The following is a 20,118-nucleotide window of genomic DNA, read 5'->3' as shown; positions in this document are numbered from 1 at the left end:
AGTACAAATATATATTTTTAGTTTATCTCTGTATCCTTTTCTTATGATCATTATCCTGCTTATTGCATAGAAAATTGAAATATAGAATAAACGATTTTCAACCAGTTGAAAATCAGCCCTAGTTCCCCTCAAAAAATATTAGTCTTGAAAGACTGGTTTTGAAAACACAGTCTTCATTTATCCACAATAAAATTTTTAAAGCTATCAGTTTCAGAAACTGCTGTCAAATATATGTAGACTTGCCTACACAGGAAAACTGGCAACTAGTAGTTATTGCAGAACATTCACAAACAGAAATTGCAAAATAAATTACTTTAAAATAGCTATAGTAAAAGAGGTAATTACTACACTTCCAAAGTCACTCCTGAAGTGTTACTCTGCTAGTTATTTAATTTAGGTGATTAAAGAAGCAATTTCCTATTTTAATATCTTTCTATAACTCCAACTGTGGATTCGTGGAATATATTTTTTTAATGAAAACAGAATTAATTCAGAAACAAACTGCTAAGCGACCAATTCCTGGATCAGTCAGCTCAGAAAATAGGAAGCCACAGAAGAGATTTTTTTTTTTTTTTTTAACTTGCAAACATTTTGGTTTTCCCCTGTCACTCCTGTGAGACTCCCCTTCAGTCCCTGCCCAGTCATAGCAGCTACTGGAAATGAACTGGAAAAAGGAATTGAAAGAAAAGAGATCATTAAAAAAGTGAATAGTGACCAGCAAGAGGCTCACAGATGGGAAGGAGGTGGTTTCTGAGAACCAGAGTGAACTTTGTCACAAAAACTACATGAAAAATACACATGTAAATGAAATGGGGGAAAAAACAACACTTCATGCTACAGTGGGAGATTGAGGATGTTCTATGGACTTCATCTGTCAGAATCTATGTTAGCTTTTGTGCTCAAAGGATTTAAAAATAATAAAAAGAGTTTAATACATTATTACATAATTGTAATTATTACTTAACATTGGACCTTCCCTCCCTTATGAATAAGTAACATTTTAAATTATATTGGATCTTCCACTCATAAAAAGAAACCCCTTGCAAACAATGGAGAGGGCACTGCAAGAATTTCAATTTGCAGTGGGAGAGCTGAAATTCAGCACTTGGACACAGCAAAATGGAAGGTGGGAAGAGCAGAGGGCAGCTGGAGCCAGCCTTGCCCCCACTGCTGGCACACTGCACAGCTCTGCCTCACACTCAGGTGGGTGAAGACAGGCCTTTAGTTCCTTAAAACCACTAAGTTTCAAAAATAAGTTTAAGTTAAGCGTCTTGTTTCGTGCTCTGCTGGACCCCAAATGGCTTATGGTGAGTAAATATAACCCTGCCAGGGCTTGGATGATCAGGAAGAAAATAGCAGGAATGCTGGGGACCAGGGCGTAGAGATGCAGTCACACTTTTTAGATCAGTTTTCGGTTATGTTCTTCATTTTAAATGGTCTTGAGGAGGATGGAAAATGAAATTGGACGCTACTAAAACTGGCTTAGGTAATTCTCATGCACCAGTTTTATGCTGTTGAAATAAAACCCTGACCATAAGCACAAGATCTTTTACAGTATCTGTACCTGGAGTACAGGTTATTACAAATGTTGTACTTCATAATTAAAGGTAATTCAGCCAATGTAACAGAAAAGAATTTGGTGGGAGATACAGTCCTTGAGCACAGTGCACCTGCTTACATGTTTGTAATTAGAATTCTTAATTGACTGTCTTAACTAGCAAGGCACACATTAGAGGAATAATGCAGTTCACATTAGTGTGAATTGCATTATTAATTAATTAATATGGAAAAAATTAATTATTTCAACATTAGAGTTTTGAAAAGAATTTTCTTTTCTTTGAAAGTGAAATATGCAAAATGGAACGAATTTTGGAATCCACAGAGAGTTATTTTTAGATAAAGGTGGAAATGCTGACCATCTATTTTCAAACAAGAGCATCAGACACTAAAAATAATCACACTGAATGTCTGAAGAGGACTTGCAGTGCAACAGATGCAATGATGGGACCTACTAAAGCATAGCTTCAAATTCACCCCTGCAGTTCACCCACCTGAAGAAGTTCATTCTATTTCCAGGGTTGACAAAACAAGTATTTTCAAATTATTCTTCAAAATTCTTTATTAGAACTAATGCCGTCTAGAGGAATTTTGGCAACATAAAGTTTATTAAATGATGCCAAAAGAAACAACATGGCATCAGGAGAAACTCAATAAAACCAGTAATGATTAGTTCTAAATGTTACAGAGAAGCACTTGCTAAAATGCTCTATACTCTTTTCAAATAATAAACAGCTTTTAAATGCCAGATCTGTTTGACCTGTCGAAGCACATAAATATGAAATGCTTTCTCTGAAAGGAAAAACAGGAATAGCAAATATGAAGATTACTGCAATTCTTTAGCATTATTTAGAAAACATTTTAGGAGAATGCATAGCTGCTAATACTCTAAGCATTACCATCATCATGTAAACATACCCACTCTGCTGCTGCCAGTTCCTTCATTTCCACTGTGAAAGCCACTGCAAACCTAGTTAAATGGAAAAAAATAGCTGGGATCATCTGCTTAAAGTGTTTAAACAGAAAAACAGAAAAGTACTTCAGAAAAAAAATCTTTATAAGAACTAAGATCAGAGGCTTATAAACATTATCATGGATGGAAAGGCAGAAAGCAGGCTTTGAATTTGTTTCAGCAGAAAATAGTGGTTAAACAAATGGCTCTTCAGGCTTTACAACTCAGAGCTCCTGGGAAGGTAAAGTGAGGTTTTCCCAAAGTAAGAGAAAACCCAAATAATGGGGACATCCCCCCTTTATCTAGTTTAATATATGAGTATAGAGCTGCAGTAGGAAGTTGGCATTTCCTGTTCCTACATCACTGCAGGTGCAGGAACCCTCTTCACAACCAGAACACGAAACAAGGAGGGAGCCAAACTGCAGCTTCTTTCAAACTGTTGTTGGACAATACCCAGGGCCAACTCACTGCAGCTGAGTTTAATTCAAATGAGCAGAGGGATTTTTTAAACCCTTTCCCAATGTTCTCTCCTTATTTCTAAGTAGTCAAAGCTGTCAATGAGTAACAAACTTCGGTGTCTTTGAGAAATGTGTGCAGTTATCATTCCACACAACAGAGGAGTTATGTCAGAGACCATTTAAGAGCAGCATTGATGAGAACACTTTTCATTATTAGGTCTCTCATTACAGCCAAAAGAAGACTGATTTCTAAACAGACCAGATAAACAAGTTATCCCAGTTATTACTGGGACCCCATGGTAATGCCAAGAAGTCAAAGGAGATATTTTAATGGAGTCAGAGTCAATAAAGAATCCCTGTTCAGAAGAGATCTTAAGATCATGCTAGGCTTTAATGCAGCTTTTAAGTTGTAATGATACATAAACACATGCTTTGAATGTTCTTAGATGGAACTTTAGTGTTGACTGGACCCACAGATGGGGCCATTTCTGAAGATTATCAGTCCTGTGGGACAGAATGTTTGAATGCCTCCTTCATATGAGAAACTGTGTGTCTGCTTAGCAAAATTCCTTTTTTTATTTACTTGTACAGATGTTGACTATAAAACAGAGGTCATCACATATTGAACTTATGATTCAGCATTTCTTTTTCATGTAATTTATGAATGTTTCTGTCCTGAGACAACACCTCAGTGGTAAGAGACAAAGCACAACACAAAGTCCCAACCAGAACAGTGCTTTTCCACTGGAGATGTTATATTATAATCTGAGGACATGAAATCACAGTCATTCATTAGAAGTCACACAAATGCTGAACTATAACTCCTACTTTTGTTTGTCAAAACAAACCTTATTTCCATACATTTGTTTTGCAGTATCTGCTTTATGATACTACAATGAATTTCTCATATACAACTTGACAGCTTTAAGGTTATTAAAACCTTTGCAAATGCTTGTTTTGTCAAGTTGCACGTGCTCCCTTCCCAGATTTTGCAATTATACTTTCCATACACCACATTAACAAGCATAAAAAGATGTTGCTCCTAAGTCTACAAAACACTGCTCAATAGAAAAAAATACCCTAGAGGAGTACAACCACCATTTAGAGGAATTTGATTAAAAATGAAACACTCATAAAGCTAGACAGTGTTCAATACTTTGTTTTATGGAATGTAGTGGTATATTGTACTGGACAAGTAATCTACAATTCATGATACTTTCTGCTTAGAACCCTGCAATCAATAAAGAAAGAAAAAAAATCAATGTTTCTTTTAATAACTATGCAATGAATAATACCAGAGATGAGACTGGAGAAGAGACACATTCAGAATAACTTCTAGAAAACTGAATTACTTTTTCTGTAGCAGAGAAAATATTGTAAACTGCATAATGATGCAGTAATATATTTTGAAACATCATAGGAAATTCAAGATATTAGCATACTGCAGGTTCTTAACTTAATTATCATTAAAAAAATTCAGTAAAGCACAGTTCTTCCATAAGCTGTATTAGCTGTATTTGTGACAGACAATATTTTAAATACAGAACTGGATCAAATGGACACGCTCAGAGACTCTGGTTTTATACATTTTTCATTTTGTGCAGTGCTGAAACTTAGTTGACACATTGGATATCTTTCTCTGTTCCTTCAGACCTGTTTAAAGAATAACTGCTGACTGATTGATAACAAAAGTAAACAAGTATATAAATTTCTCTTGAACGGGACCTCAAGTTGCTTTCAACTGCAAGTCACACTAAGTAAGAACATGCCCTAATGATTTTTCCATGAGTGTGATTAAGTGCTGTCTTTAAAGTCTGTTTACTTACCACATTTTATAGGGCACTACAGACAGAACAGCACATCCATGCCAGCATTAAGTGAGCTAATAACAGCCAGAACATAGAGTGGTATTAGCAAAGATAAAATGAGGAGATGAAAGCCTGCTGCAGGTTCTGTCTGAACCCAAATCCACACTGCAACTCACCTGCTGCAGCTCTCTGTGTTAGCTCAAGTGCTGTGCTGAATGAATGGGGAGTATCCTCATCTGTTCAGCCAGGTATTTAAGCCCTCTTTGGGAAAGTGTGCCAGCAGTACCACTGGGTATGATAAGACATCCAGAGGCTTCAATTTTATCTCACCTTGTGCAACTCGAGTGCCATCAAACAGACGCCCTTCTCGTATCCTTCCACAAGGTGACTTTTCTTATTAAAGGGGTGGAAAAATAACCCAGGAAACAAAAAGCCAATTTGATGTCATCTAGTGAGTTAAACCTGCTCAGAAAGCAGTCCAGTCCTGGCACAGGGAAGAGTGGATCACACAGCCACAAGCAAGAGAAAGGAGGAGGAGAGGAAGACAGGGAGCAGCAGAGTCACCTCTGCCATCAATGAGCTACTGCTCTGGCTACACATGAAGTGACAACCTCAACCTGTATCTTAATAACACTTAAGCTAACTATTGAAGGAAGCTTTACATACATTAAATGCTTTAGTTTCCAAGAAGAAAAGGGCTTACTTGCCCACCATGGACGTGATCAAACACTGCTGAAGTCAAAAGACCTCTGGATCAAGCAGAAGGAAACTTCTTTTCTGGGGATGTTGAAACAGTGACAAATGCTCAAAAGCCTTTTTAGTTTTTAGACCTTTCCTCTGACTTCTCATCACTTCCAGAACAACATTTTATGACTACAGTGACATGTCACTAGACCTTTTTCAGATTTAAAACACCCTGAAAATATCCCCTTGTCAATTCACCTAAAAATTGAGAGAACTTGCTTCAAGACTGTCTTCAGTCTCTGCTTCTTTGTTCCCGTATCCAGGGAAAGGATGGCATTAGCAGGGGTAAAAAAAGAACAAAAGCTCCTTATACTTGAGTGATCCCCTTTTCAATCAAGCCCTCTGTCAATAAGCTAAGTGTGAGGGAGGGCTCTGAGGACAGGTTTGATTCTGTGATGCAACAGGACAATGCCAGTTATTTTTAGTTGTCACCTCACTTAAGTCAAACTGCTGAGAACCCTGGTCTGTATGTGCAGACAGCACTTAATGCCTAATATATGTTAGTTTAGTTCCAATATAGAATATTTTATATGTTTGAATATATGTAACTTAACCCAGAATTTACTAAGAAACATGTTTTAAAAAAAGCAACTTGAAGCAACATTCAGCACTTCTGGAAACAGGGTCCAACCTTGTTTAGGCTCATGATATTACTACAGAAAGAATTAATGAGAATATTCATACCTCCATCACTAGCAAATGTTTATTATTTAAAAAATCATACCTCTACCACTAATTCATCATTAACCACCTCCACTACTAAAACTTCACTATTTAGATACCAAATATGAGTTATTTCATGGCCAGAACAGTTCTGTCCAAATGGGAACTGTATGGATATTGTTGGAGATACTTAGATGTGTATTTCTTTATGGGGTCAACCCATAGGGTAGATTATTTTACAGAGCAATGTGCTGCCAAATCCCAGGTTGAGTATTCTTGCTCCTATTCATCTCCTTTCACCTGCCTCAGAATTTTATATCCTCATCACACACATAGTTCTATTATTCTAGACAACACTTATGATTCAGTACACAAAGAAGAGGATTAGTTAGCCCAGATTTCATTAGCTTTTAATGGGATTTCAGTCTTTCTGAAAATTTACAACCCAAGAGATCAAGTTTTAGCCCTACTTCTGCCAAGTCTTCCATGGACAAATATGATGAAAGGATTAAATGATAGACTACCTACAGACTGTATTTCATGAAGAAACTGTTCTACTTTCATCACTGAATCACAATATGTAGAGATCATGGGGATTTCAAGCAGTCTAGCCTTTGTCTGCCGGCCTACACATCTCCCAGTGATTCCAAGCACTTAGGGAACACTTCCTAAAAGATCTGCCACTACAAAAATGCAGTTTCCTTTCCTCAGTCTTCCACACATGCTCTTACCTGGCTTCCTCTAGCACTGCTCCCATTACCCGACGTTTCTCTTCACTTTTGATGTCTTCATTTACATCTGTCCCACCAAAGATGATTCCAAAAGGAATTCTGCTCCCTGCAAAGCAATGACTACAATGAGAAGCTGGCCCACGTGTCAAGGTAAAGAGTAGGAGTGGATACTAAGAGTGCAAAAGTACACTAATAATATTGTACCACATATTTAAGCAAAAATGTTTGAAAAGGAAACCTGGAGAAACTTGAATTTTTATGAGTTTGGCACTGAAACCCCCAATACAATATCTATTCACTTTCACAGTCTGTTGTATAGCTATGAGATTTTATTTCCCTTTTCCATGCTTATTAAAAGCAATCAATTAGAGTCTAAACTTAGCAGCCCATCAAACAGCATATCTATTTCAAATGTTATTCACATGTTAAAAACATGTAGTATTGCAAAGTTTGGTCCCAGGTATCCAGTCCCAGCCACTGTGCCCTCAAGCATACCAATATTGTGGTCTGGGTAACTCTCCTTGGAAAGTTGGTTACTGAAATTATTATTTATTTATTTTTTTTAATATTGACTTCTTAAGCTGATTTTACTGCTACAAGAGGTAGAGATGGAGCCACACCGTTGGAAAATGCCACCAAATTAAATAAGGCACCACATTGTGAACCTGTAACAAAACCACTGCCCCAAAGAGATGGATCTGTGTTTATAATTGGTACCAAGACCTCCTGTGATCACCCAATTTGTGGAGGTTGTTTTAGGAAGCCTCACAGTGCTCAGAACATTACAGTTAGAGAAAGGCGTGTCTGCCTGTGGGAGTCTGTGCACAAGACTGTATCAACATTCAAACCTTAGAGCATCAACAAAATCATATATATTCCAGTGATGTCTGCATTTGGTAAAGCCTAGTTTTGACACGTGGCATCAGAATAAATTAATCTTTTTGCACCAGTAAAGCCACCAAAGCAGGGCAGTGTTGCACTCCAGTGCTAACAGCAGCTTGACTGACACGGAAAAGCCAAAGACCACTTGGATGACAGTCCAAAAGCCAAGAGCAGTGTAAGATTCCTTTCTAATTGCATTGCTTTTCTTGGAGTCAGGTTATTTTTAGCCACTGGGCAGTAACATTCTCCCCTGAAGCTAATCAAGACTACAGTGTTTGTTGTCCATTGTTTCAGCACTGGAAGGGACTAAGTGGTCGGGTTTACACCGCATTAAACTAACAAATAACAACCTCCTGGTGGCTGATTATTACAGGCAGAACATAATTTGAAATTCCAAATGGACTGCAGTTTTGCAAAGGAAACACTCTCCAGTAGGACAGTCTACAAAACCTGGGCCTAAGGTGGCCCATCCAGTGGGTTTTGCAGGTATCCATTGGCTGTGACAGCTGAAGCCAAGGTTTCCTCCTGACAGAGAGCAGGAGTGAGGAGTGAGACTGTACTGACACCACACTCTGGGCATCAAGAAAGGCAGAAAATATCCTCTGCTTTCTCTCATTTGCTGTCACTGGACCAACAAGAGGTTCCTGTGCTGAGAGAGGTTCTTCCTTTTGAGACATGACTGACCTTCAATGTTTATGGCTGAGAAAACTCTTGGTGACAGGTCCTATAAACACCCACAGTTCCTTAGGGGTGTGGGGGTGGTTAATTCAGGGAACTCTCCTAATTAAAATCCATGGTTAAAAACAAGCAAATAAGGAAATCTTAAAAAAAAACCCAGGAAACAAAATCAATATGCTGATGAAGATTGAAAGTGTAGTCTATGTTTCACATTTATATTTGAAAATTAAGTGAGCTATAAGATGAGGATTTATTAGCATTGCTAATTTCCTCATTACTAAATGAAACAACAAACACAACAAATGAAAGACTAATTACCATTCTGGCTACTTAGAGAATTTCCTTGGCATTTTTAGATAGTGTGCTCTAATGTTTGCAGGTGAAGAGAATTAATGTGCGCTATCAAAGCCCCACAGCACTAATCTTCAAGAGGCTGATTTTCTGTAATATAATATAAAATATGTATTGCCTTTCTAATAAATTTAAAAAGCAAATAATTACTATGTCATCTATTACACGTGTTGATCATACATCCCCACTCACGTGAACAAAGTTTCCAGGATGAGGCCCAAAAAGATTGGTAGTATGGCAGCAGTGGTAGTATGACTAAATTTCTAAATGTTACAGGAATCAGGAGTGTCCCCTGAATCACTTTTTTTCCTTCAAGAAGTCTTCCATAACTTTTACAGTTTGACCATGATCATCCCAGCAACCTTACTACTTACTGTCTTGCCTTTCACAGGTTTCTGGTTTATTTTTCTCACAGTTACTGCAGATGCTTTTGGGAACAGTGTGACTGATTTATTTAAATTACTGAGCTTTTGTAAATCATTTGAGTACTGGGCTTTGCAGGTCGCTTGGGATTTTGAAAGGCACACAGCAGCAGCATTCAGGCGCTGCTATGCAAGTCAAACTCCAATATGCTTTTGCAATAAACATTTAAAATTCAACCTTATTTTTTGTTCCTTAGCAAAAGAAAGGAAAAAAAAAGAGAGAGTTCTCAGACTTTCCATAAGTCTCTTCCAAAACAATCCTAGGTCTTGTCAAAAATCTCTTTATTCCAGTAAGAGAACTCTTATATGCTACCAGAGATCATCTTGTATTGCAGGGTCCCATCTGAAATCAGAGCTCCATTGTAACAAAAGAAACAGAAACATGCCAGACATGATAATTCAGGCTTTCTGAAAACCCACCAGCACAAACTGCAGGGGCACTTCTGGAGGGTGAAAACCAACAACAGAACTTACACTGAGATCTGCTGAAAGTATGAAATTATGAGCCTTTATTCAAGTGAACAGACTGATATAATACAAAGGTGATCTCAAAAACGGCTACACATTTGTAATTTCAGTAGGTGACAGTGTGTAATTTTGAAAGGTGGTGTTTCTAGTGTATCATTAATGGCAGGTTAAATTTGGTTGTACGTGGCCAGATAGAAACTTCTGTTATTTGTCTGATAACATTTTGATTCCTATGGATTGGCTGACAGGGGCGACGTGGCAAAGTTATTTCACGTCCAAAAACTCTGACTCATTTTTGAGCAGAAAAATCATATTAGCCTCTCTGCTTTCTTCCATTTGACCTCAGCTATACTTAGCCAAGCCACTGTCCTCTGAAAGAACACACTTGCTGAGAGTATCCTAGTGTTAATATAACACTCTTATCTTGGTGCAGTTAAAGCACTTAATTACGAAATGCATTATGTGCTTTTAAAGTATATCTATTTAGTTCTCTCCTCTCTGGATCGGATCTCCCACAGAGAAAGATGTTCAGCATTTCTGAACATTTGTTGAAGTGGATAAACAGAATAACGACATTGTGTGTGGGTTTATACATTTACAGCCATTTATAAATGCTCCTATTCATTCTCTTCTCCTGCAGTACTTTTTTAAGAGGCATTTTTATTGGAAAATAGAAAGAGGGTTACCTTGCAGAAGTCTGCCTCCTTTATAAAGATGAATGGCCAGGGCTGCATCAAACTTGTCTGTGGAGGTGAGATCGGCAATTTCAGCTGGACTTTCATACAGGAAAGCATCTTTAAGAACACAGATATGACCTGCAGCATGTAGATGACTCCTTCATTATTGGAACAAAGAGAAAAAGAATAAAAAAGATACTTATCAATGTTGTAGGCATGGCAGAATATCAAGTAAGCTTAATCAAAACCTTTTTCCTTAATAATCTTTGCTCTAACATTCAACCTCATGCTAGGTTTGTTCAAGCAATGATGGAGCAATTTAAAAAGTTGTTTATTTTTTTCCTGGAAAGTGTTTCTTACCTTCACCATTGTAAAGCCTTAGGCACACTTCCAAGCAACATAATTTGCATGCATTTCAAGGCCAAAGCTCTATCAACATAACCTTTGAAAATCAGCAGAAATTAAGTATGACCAGGATCTTTCCTGACTGAACTTCAACTTATTATGCTGAAAAGTCTCCTTTTGAATTGAGTGTGTTAGACCTTGGTCTTAGAGATTCTCAGATCCTTGTTCTGGAGAGAGGCCACCAAATGAAGAAAGCACAAATACATCCAGCTAATCAATGCTACTAAAACTACAGAACAACCAAAAAAAAAATGAATACATGAAGAAAACCAGAGAGTTGAATTGTATTCCCTCTCTGTTTGATTGTGGGTTTAATTGCTTCTTGTCTTCACTCACCCATTTGTAAAACAAATGGATAATTGAAGTATAAGCAAAAAAACTACACAAAAGTAATTACACAAATACCTTCACAGCCTGTTTGAAAAATCTCAGTTGCTAAAAAGAAAAAAAAACCCAAAACAATCCAAACCAACAACAAAACCCCCTCAGTGTCAGCTTACACATTCATCTTTATATACAATGGTTCCTCATAGTAAAACGTTGATTTAAAGACTGCCAAAGTCAAGAACCTGATTGATTACAGACAGTTTTATTCCTCCCACTGAAACCACAATCAGTTATCAACGTTTCCAAGGACATCAGCCAAAAACCATACAGGAGAAAATCCATATTTTGATAGAAACTAGCACACTGCCTCTCCTGACACGCAGTGTTTACATTTGCTACATTATAAAAAGACCACAAGAATGTTTCCTGCCTATCACATATTATTGCAGTTGATTTATTTCTCGTCGCATATTAATCGTTCTGGCATTAAAATCCTGCAAACTCAACGGTTTCCTGGATAATGGGGCTCTTTCCTTTCCTGATTATTTCATATCCTCCCAAGGAATGTAATTTTCTGTCCTGCAGAAGTTAGTCATTACTGCAGAAATTGGTGCTAAAAATGCTGTAAAATGTCTTGAGGCCTTGGAAGGAATGCATTAGCACTATATCAGACAGAGCTCCACTGGCACAACATATGGTGCTGTATTTCTTCCTTATCCTAAAAAAGAAACTCCTTTTACTTTTAACTTCGCTGTTTGAAGCGAGACCAATAAATTCTAATAAGTACTAATAAATAATAAAATGCAGCCAGATTGTAAACTCCTTATTTACACTGTCGAGCAATTATTTACATCAGCTGTCCCACGAACTGGCTCCAAGTACCTGCTTCCCTTTGGAAAGAGGCTCTCAATTTATATCTAAATAATGATGCCCAAACCTCACAGCTGTGGAAAGAAAATCTCTCGGGCAAATACTCGGGATGCTCGTGTGTGCATTCCATAATTTCACAGGTGCTCATTAGCCAGTCTAAAAGGATTTTTTTCCCATCAGTATTGCAATTACCATAAATCACTATCATGTACGAGCAATATGTTTGCATATTACAATTAATTTGAAAATAACTCCCTCAGGACATCAGGAATCAAGAAACTCAGCGAGGATTTTCAATTGAAAGTGCCTTTTTGTTGTTTTTTTTTTTTTTTTAAAAATATACTAGGAATGAATACTTTTCCTCTGCAGTTTCCACAGCTTCAAATCTCACTGTGCAATAACAGCTGTTTCTGCAGTAAATAGAGAGGGAGTCCCTCGAATGTTCCAAGGCTCAGAAATTGTGGATTACCTCTATTACTTCACTTTCTTTTTTTTTTTTTTTACACATTTTTATTCTACTCAGGAGCACGTAAAGAATTTGCATACATCTTATGAAGGAAAAATTACCAAATTATTCCCAGAATAATTCAAACTTCCAGATTTAAAGAGGCCTTAATCCCATAAACATTCCACTGAGTTCAGTATCATTAGTCACAAGCTTCAAATTATGCATATATGGAAATATATATGTGTAGAAGCAGACTTATTGGCTAGTATTTAAGTACTGAAATTTAGCCATATTTTCATATTTTCTAAACGACTTTTCATCTTTACGACCAAAAAAAGCAGATTATGGTTTTCACACATATGCTCTTATCAAGGAACATGATAAGAGGGTGCTGCACAATTATTGCAGGAGATTTTTTTTGAAGACTGATCTGTCTATGAAGTCACAGATGTCCCTGAATGAAGCCAAGACAGAAGAGATACATTACCCATATCTTCTCTCCTCCTGGCAACTGTGTATTCACATTATTTTGCCATTCCACAAACAAATACTTTCTGAATGAAAAATAAAAATGAACACGTCTCCCGCTGTCTGAGAATCAAAGACAACACTGGAAATGCTAAATCACAAGGCTACATTTTCTATCACAGTTTTTTTATGTAGTAGATAAATTTCCAAGTAAGTGTCTTAACAAACAGTGATTATTGCTTGGATCCAGAATTTGCCTTGCTTTGCCATATTTTTCTCTTCTGCTGAAAATCTCATGGAATCCAACACCATGACCTGGGGAGAATAATATTTCTAAAATGGATTTGGGCTGTCAGATTCCAGCTTTTGGGTGTTTTTCTAGGAAGAAACCCTCAGGGAAAACTTTAGGCATTCAGTAAGTGTGAAAGGTCATTTATCGAAGTACATTATATTGGTCACTGCTTACACTGTGATATTTATACACATCTGAATATTGGACAAAATATTTTCCAGTCCAGCTTATTTTAGTATTCAGGAAATAATTTGTAGTTGTTGTTGTTGTTGTATTTTTTATACTCTTTGGAAATCATGAAGCTTATGAGTGAAATTTGTGTCTTCTCCAAATCTGTATGCAGAGAGATATTGCTACAAGGTACAACCCTTTTCAGACATGTTTTCACTTTATTTAAGATTTCTATAGAAAAACATTTTTCTCTAACACAATTATGAAATACCAAATGATGTTTTACACTGTTTCATTTTTTATTTCCTACAGTATTGATCACTACTTCTCACTTTTCCTGGCCAGCAGTCTTCCCTCCTTCAACAGGTTTTCACATAAGGAAACAGTTTTATAGTTCCAAACACATCTTGGTTGAGGTTAAAGCACAGCAAGTTAAAAGTATGATTACTTTTAAAATACTATGGTTGTGAAACTTGCTATATTTTCTCTGATGTCTTCCTTTTAGAAGCATTTATGTTCTAAATTTCAACTGATGTTTCAATGGAGTTACTTGCAGACAAAGAATGTTTGATTCCCAAAAAGTTCCTGGTAGGTAGACACACTGACACTTCTTGAATGGCACAAAATAGGCTTCATCCAAAAATATTAATTATCTCTCTCCCTTGGCTGTCTGTTCTGTAAAGCAGCCGTGTATCAACTACTGTTAAATGTATATGGCCCAATTTAAAGCTTATTAAGTGAGCAGAGCCATTTCACTGCCTCTTCTGAAACTCAGCCAGACCTGAGGACTCACAATTCCCACTGAAGCTGGTCAAATTACAGGAGCTGAAACCCTGCATGATCTTCTCTGTTTTCTTTGTAATTTTTCTTTTCATACTTGTTAAAGCAACGTGTTCTTCATTTTATTTCTCTCTCAAGCTTCTCCTTTAAACAGCGTGGACAAATCATGTTGGCATGAATGGAGTATGAATAAAATTCACTGTGAGTAAGATCAGAAAGTAAAAAAAGTGAGGGAAGATGGGGAGTAAATCCTTCTGTCTCTGTGTTCTGAAGTAACGGAGCTTTGGAAGGACAAAATAACTCTGCAAAGTTTAATCCTGTCTTATAAGTAGGTCTTGCCAGGCAAACAATTTTGGGAAGCAGCAACAATGTAAGCCATGTAAACGATTGCATCTCAGTCCCAAAGGTGGAGGATGAGCAACATCCTGCTCTGGGAATGGCCACACAAAGAGCACCAGGAATCTCCCAGCAACTGCATCAACCAGGGAGGAAAAAGAGCCCTTCTGACCTGCCATGAAGAGAAGAGGATCCCCTGCTGTACCCCTGCTCTCCTGTAGGATTGTAATGGTGGTAGACAGGGTAAGACTGAATGGAAGAAACATTTGGGCTCAGAATTACTCCAATAAATGTCTAAGCTAAAAAAACAGTTGTAAAGAGGAATGATAAGCAGCATTGAATTTGTGTGTTTAATTCCCTTGCAGTTGATTACCTGAAGATTTAGAGAATGGCTATCTCAACTGGCCATTTAATGAGAACCACAACAAGTTCTCCCTCTCCAAAGGATATTTACATATTGACAAAATACTTCATCTAAATCTTTCTAATTAACCAATTAAATCAAGATATCTATTCCTCCTTACTACTAAGTAATAAAAGATGAACAGAACATTTCAAGGGGAAGAGAAGATTAATTTCTTTTCTTTCCTGACACCCTCTTTGATCTCTTTTCTAAGGCTGAAGAATGGCAGCCTATGCAAAGACTTTTACTTGGTGGTGTATTTTCTACTCATTGCTCATATTTTTAAAGGTGATTAAAGATGATACCACAGTAATACGAATAAGGCCAACAGCACATTCATTATACCACTTGTTTTAGCAAGCTGATTTCTAGCCAAATTAGATTCTGGTACCTTTAATCACCAGATTCAGGAAATGAGTATCTTATTTATGAAAAGACGAAGTAGTTATGGGAACAGCTGTAATATCACAAACATAGGATATGCAGTGTTATTAAGCCATAAAATTAATCTATGCTGGCAAGTGTCCAACCCAGAGACAATGTCACTGTTTCATTTACACTTAAACAGAAATTACCATGGTCCAATATGACAAAAAAAGAATGAACAAATAAATTCATAAGCATGTATGCAGATACAACTGAGGCCAAATGTTTACTGGATACACATGCATTTTATGTGCATTAACATATGCATTACAAAGTTTACCACGTGGCCATAACCTTGGGTGTGGCAGATTAGTGTGAGAAGTGACATGCCCAAACCTTTGGCCACACATGTAGATTTACTCATTTTATAATGGCATGAAGTCTTAAGAAAACCAATATTAGATGGAAGTATCTGCACAGGATGGTTTTGGTGATAGCTGTCACCTGACTAGCCTTTTAGTGAGGATGATGGACCTAATCGATAGCTAATACTCCATTTTTTTCCCCTGATCAGAGGATTTTTTTCCCCCTGAACAGGCTCATTTATATTATTACTATAAATAACAGTTATGGTAGGTTATGATAGGAACTGAACAGGACATTACTCACTCTCAAGCACTATTCCTGTTAGAATCCTTTATCCAGCTTTATCGTGAACATGAATTAAATTGATTTTTCCCTCATTATTTTCTTCCCACTTCAAGGTCTCTGTGCATGAGAAAGCTGCATCCACTTTGTGTAAGGTATTCCTCCACTTTGTGTAAGGTACTCCTGGGAAGCAACAGGATCAACAATCGATGTACCCTACACAGGTCACTGCAGATGTGTCCATACAGCTGCAAATGACTGCATTAGCATGGTAATATGTTAAACCATCTGTCAGCAGAGCTGCTGTAGCTCACCAAATCTATACCCTTTCCTACTAAAACACATTATTTTAGGCCACCATCACAAGTCACAGCTGGAGAAGGCTACCGAAATTGCTGTTTGCCATGACTCACCTAAAGGCACCTTGCTAAGCCACTGTATCTCGACGCAGGATGCTCACATATTCACAATTAATCTCAGTGTAATTAAAAGACAGTTTGGTGGATGTTTGTTTGTCTGCCTTATTCAGACTTATTTTAACCAGAAATAATGCAAAACCTGCTTTCCACTAGATTAGCTTTGAATGGCTCCACAGTCTAAATGTTTGTCTGACTTTCTTCAAAATTGAATTGGAAGAAGTGGGTAAGTGAATATTTAATTTGTAAAGGTAGAATAAATAATCTTATTGAGGAACAATGAGTACTGGTGTCCTAAAGAATAACTAGTTTTGCATTATCCAGTGAGAGCAAAGGAAATGAGAATACCACAGAAACCACCACACAGGAACTGTGGTGACGCATACAGGTATAAAAATGTGTGTTACAAAGATAAGAATGAATTTGTTTAATCTCAACATTTTATTAACAATTATTTTTTTAAAATACCAAAAACTTCAGCTTTCTCTGGTCTTTATGCTCCATTTGCTTATATCTTCAATGTCTGGGTGACTGGCAGGAGGTAGGTCTGTTCTACCACTACCTTATACAATTCTGCACAAATCCAAGACTGAACTTGGGGTGACACAACCAGTGTGAAAACTTAATGTCAGAGGACTATTTCTATGCATAACATTCCACATGTGATAATACATGGATTAAGGTCAGGGAAAACTAGCAATAGCAGAAGGCTATCCCAAGGGATTCATGCTAAGGAAAACAACTAAATTGCAGATGAGTTTTAGATAAGATGCAACCAAATCCTTATCTCAGGCCTCAAGAGGTCAAAACCATTGGGAAATTTTTTTCTTTTTTAAGGCGACTTTTTTTTTTTTTTTTTAAACAAAGCTCACACGCATAGCAACGCTGTCAGCCGCATCCTTTTCCCACATGTCACAGAAGGAGTTAAATGGGGGCATTAAGGATATTCACGGGGCTCTGTCACAGCGCTGCAGACCCGTGCCCGTCACCCCCCGAGAGCCGCGCGTCGAATCCCCAGGATTGCCAGGGCAACGGGAGCGGCTCCTGCACGGATGCTGCTCCGGGATGGCTCCTGTACAGACTCTCATTCCCGAGCTCCCCGCTACCCTTCGCACTGTCTCATCTCATCTCATCCCGAGCATTTCCCAACGCGGGCATCCTCGGGAAACCCACTGACCGACACGGGCTGGGCGGGGGCTGCGAGGGGCGGCCGGCGAGGGGACCCGGGTGACACCGCGAGTGCCGCAGCCCCTCCGCCAGCAACCGGCCCCGAGCAGAGCGGCTTATTCACGGGGTTTGCGGGAACCCCTCGGCTCCGCGCTCCCCATGGCACAGGGGACCCGGCGGTAACACAGCCCCGCTCCCAGCGGCACAGGGGACCCGGCGGTAACACAGCCCCGCTCCCAGCGGCACAGGGGACTCGGCGGTAACACAGCCCCGCTCCCAGCGGCACAGGGGACTCGGCGGTAACACAGCCCCGCTCCCAGCGGCACAGGGGACACTGCGATAACAGGTCCCCGCGGCGGGGGCGGGCCCGGCCGTGTGTGAGGCCCCGCTCGGCCGCCGCCCCCCGCACACCCCCGCTCCGCAGAGCCGGCTCCGTGCGCCGGCGCGGGCAGCGCATGGCGGGCAGGCCCCGCCGCCCCCCGGCCCCGCAGCGGCCCCGCGGGGCCCCCTTTGCCCGCCGGGGAGGCTGCGGAGGGGCAGCGGCGGGTGCGGGTCCCCGCGGGCACGCAGCGGGCAGCGCATCCCCTGCTCCGCGTCGCACTTACTGTATCCTGGCGGCCGTGGTGGCGTTGCCGGTCTGTGCCCGCAGACACGCGAGCAGCAGCAGCCTCATAGCGGCCCCCTCGGTCCGCCGCCGCCTCCTCACCTGCCCGCGGCTCCCGGAAACAGCGCGGGGAGCGGGGGATGAGCGGGCACGGGGCCGAGCCCTGCGCCGACCCGCCCGCGGGGCTGAGCCGGCCCGGCTGCGCCTCGCCAGGTGTTCCTGGGCAGAGGGCACTTGGCTACCGAGCCAAGCCCCAGCGCTTGCGCCAGGTCTGGGGGCCCTCCCGCACCTGTGTGTTTTCATGATGTCGTGCTCACATCGTGGCCTCAGGGGGACCATAAAGATCCCCGCAGAAGAGCATCAGGGGAGGTTGGTACCAAAACACTGCCTCCTGAAGCTGTTCCTCGTGTCGGCATGAGCCTCCCAAGAGATGCTTCGTACTCACGGTTAGAAAAAACTAAGTGTGGATAAGGTGCCGACAACCAGAAAAGCCAGAGGAGCGTGCTAGTCCAAAGAACAGGGCAACGGGGTGGTCAAAGACCACTCCAAACGTCAGGAAAGCCAAGTGATGAAAGAGAGCCACAGGGACCAGGGGAAAGGTGTGGTGAGGAACCACAGCCTGCACAACAGCAGGCAGAATCCAAAGGTACAACAAAACAGGGAAGAGGAAAAGAACATGACCTCGGGACCAAGAAAAGTGTATCCCAAACTATGAAGCCAGTCTTCAGGATAAAAGGGGTTCACCCCGATTATAATCAGATACACAGAGAGCGGATGGGTGGGGCAGCGGGCAGGAAGATTGAGAGGCCAGTTTAGGGAGTCTGTTGCAGATTGACAGGAGACAGGTGGCTGATGGAAGATATCCATGGCCTTGAACCTGATTCAACACCTTGTAAAAACATTGAGAATGCATCCAGGACATTTGTGGCCGTGAGAAAGATGAGAAGTGGGGCAGGCTTGACTGAACAGAAAACTCACTTCTTTGCTTATAACCTGGTCTGATGTAATTCATCACAGGGCTACGTATACTTATGTTTCCCCAAGGGCTGAAGAAGACAGAGAAAGGTGGTCTGCAGACTGCAGTGCCTGGTTATTGCAGCCTAAATTATTCTTCAAATCTTCCTTTTCCCTCGGGTAGAGGGAGAAAAATATGCTACATACAGAGAAAGGCTCTTAAATTTAATAATTTTTGAAACACTGCTTCTTCAAGTAACATGTGTGGATCTCTGAGGATGACAGGTATTGTGGAACTGAGGGTTTAGAAGTGGTAAAGACACATACTGGAGCATGTTCTGGCAAATTGTAAGCATTTTGGTAGGCAGGCTCATGTTTTGCTAATGAGTCTTCATGCTGCAGAGCCGTGTTCAACTGTCTGCACCTCACTAAGTTAACACTTAGAAATAATCCAGCACAACATTGTCCAGACCATTTAAAACCCCATCCCAACTGAAAAAATATGGCTACAACTTAGAAGAGCAACAAACCTTGCATAAATGCTAGAAATAGCATAAATGCTAATCTAAGGGTAGGCAGAACCAAGGTAGTTTCATCATCATTTCAGGAAGCGTTTCTGGCATGAAATTCCAGCCCTGTTGAAATGTAGAGGGCCAGGATTCTGGCCTTGAAGTGGCCCATGTGAAGCACATTTGGGCTTTTGAGAGCACTCAGCACCCTCACACAGCACAGGTCACCCAGCTGCACCACACTGACAAGGGCTGGCTCTGGGTGTGTGTGCCAACTTCACCCTGTGCCTAAAAGAGCCTCTGTGATCCAAAATGCAGACGTGTTTTGGGTTAAAAGGAAGCTGCAGTTCTGGTATCTGCATGAGATACCTCATGACCAACAGCCTGGTCGTTGTAACTTTGCACCACCGTGGCTCCAACCCCAGACCAAAGCCATCCAGCACATTTAGTGTGCAGCACAAAGAAGACAAAAATGCAAACATCAAAGTAAGACAAGGCCTGCTCCATGAGAAATGAGGAAACTTAACCAGTCGTCCGAGAAATAAAGAGGAAATAAAGGAAAC

General features: G+C 40.1%; 1 protein-coding gene across 4 annotated transcripts in view; it reads right to left on the bottom strand.

Moving 5' to 3' along the window:
• GLT1D1 (glycosyltransferase 1 domain containing 1) overlaps positions 1–18,269 on the bottom strand; it is a 48,923-nt gene extending 30,654 nt beyond the window's left edge. Inside the window, exons 1-4 of one of the 4 annotated variants that reach the window (XM_032705607.1) lie at positions 18,094–18,269; positions 10,401–10,549; positions 6,914–7,019; positions 2,476–2,527 (exon numbers count right to left, since the gene is read on the bottom strand). In XM_032705607.1, the coding sequence (XP_032561498.1) occupies positions 2,476–2,527; positions 6,914–7,019; positions 10,401–10,549; positions 18,094–18,161 (375 nt within the window). In that variant the 5' untranslated portion in view covers positions 18,162–18,269. The remainder of the gene's footprint in view (positions 1–2,475; positions 2,528–6,913; positions 7,020–10,400; positions 10,550–18,093) is intronic. The other 3 variants (XM_032705606.1, XM_032705609.1, XM_032705608.1) reach the window with 3 other exon arrangements.
• Between the last annotated feature and the right edge of the window lie 1,849 nt (positions 18,270–20,118).

The sequence above is a fragment of the Chiroxiphia lanceolata genome, chromosome 18 (genome assembly GCF_009829145.1).
Source record: "Chiroxiphia lanceolata isolate bChiLan1 chromosome 18, bChiLan1.pri, whole genome shotgun sequence".
Lineage (NCBI taxonomy): Eukaryota > Metazoa > Chordata > Aves > Passeriformes > Pipridae > Chiroxiphia > Chiroxiphia lanceolata.
Note: the sequence above shows the minus strand (reverse complement) of the source record. Positions and strands in the feature narration are given on the sequence as shown.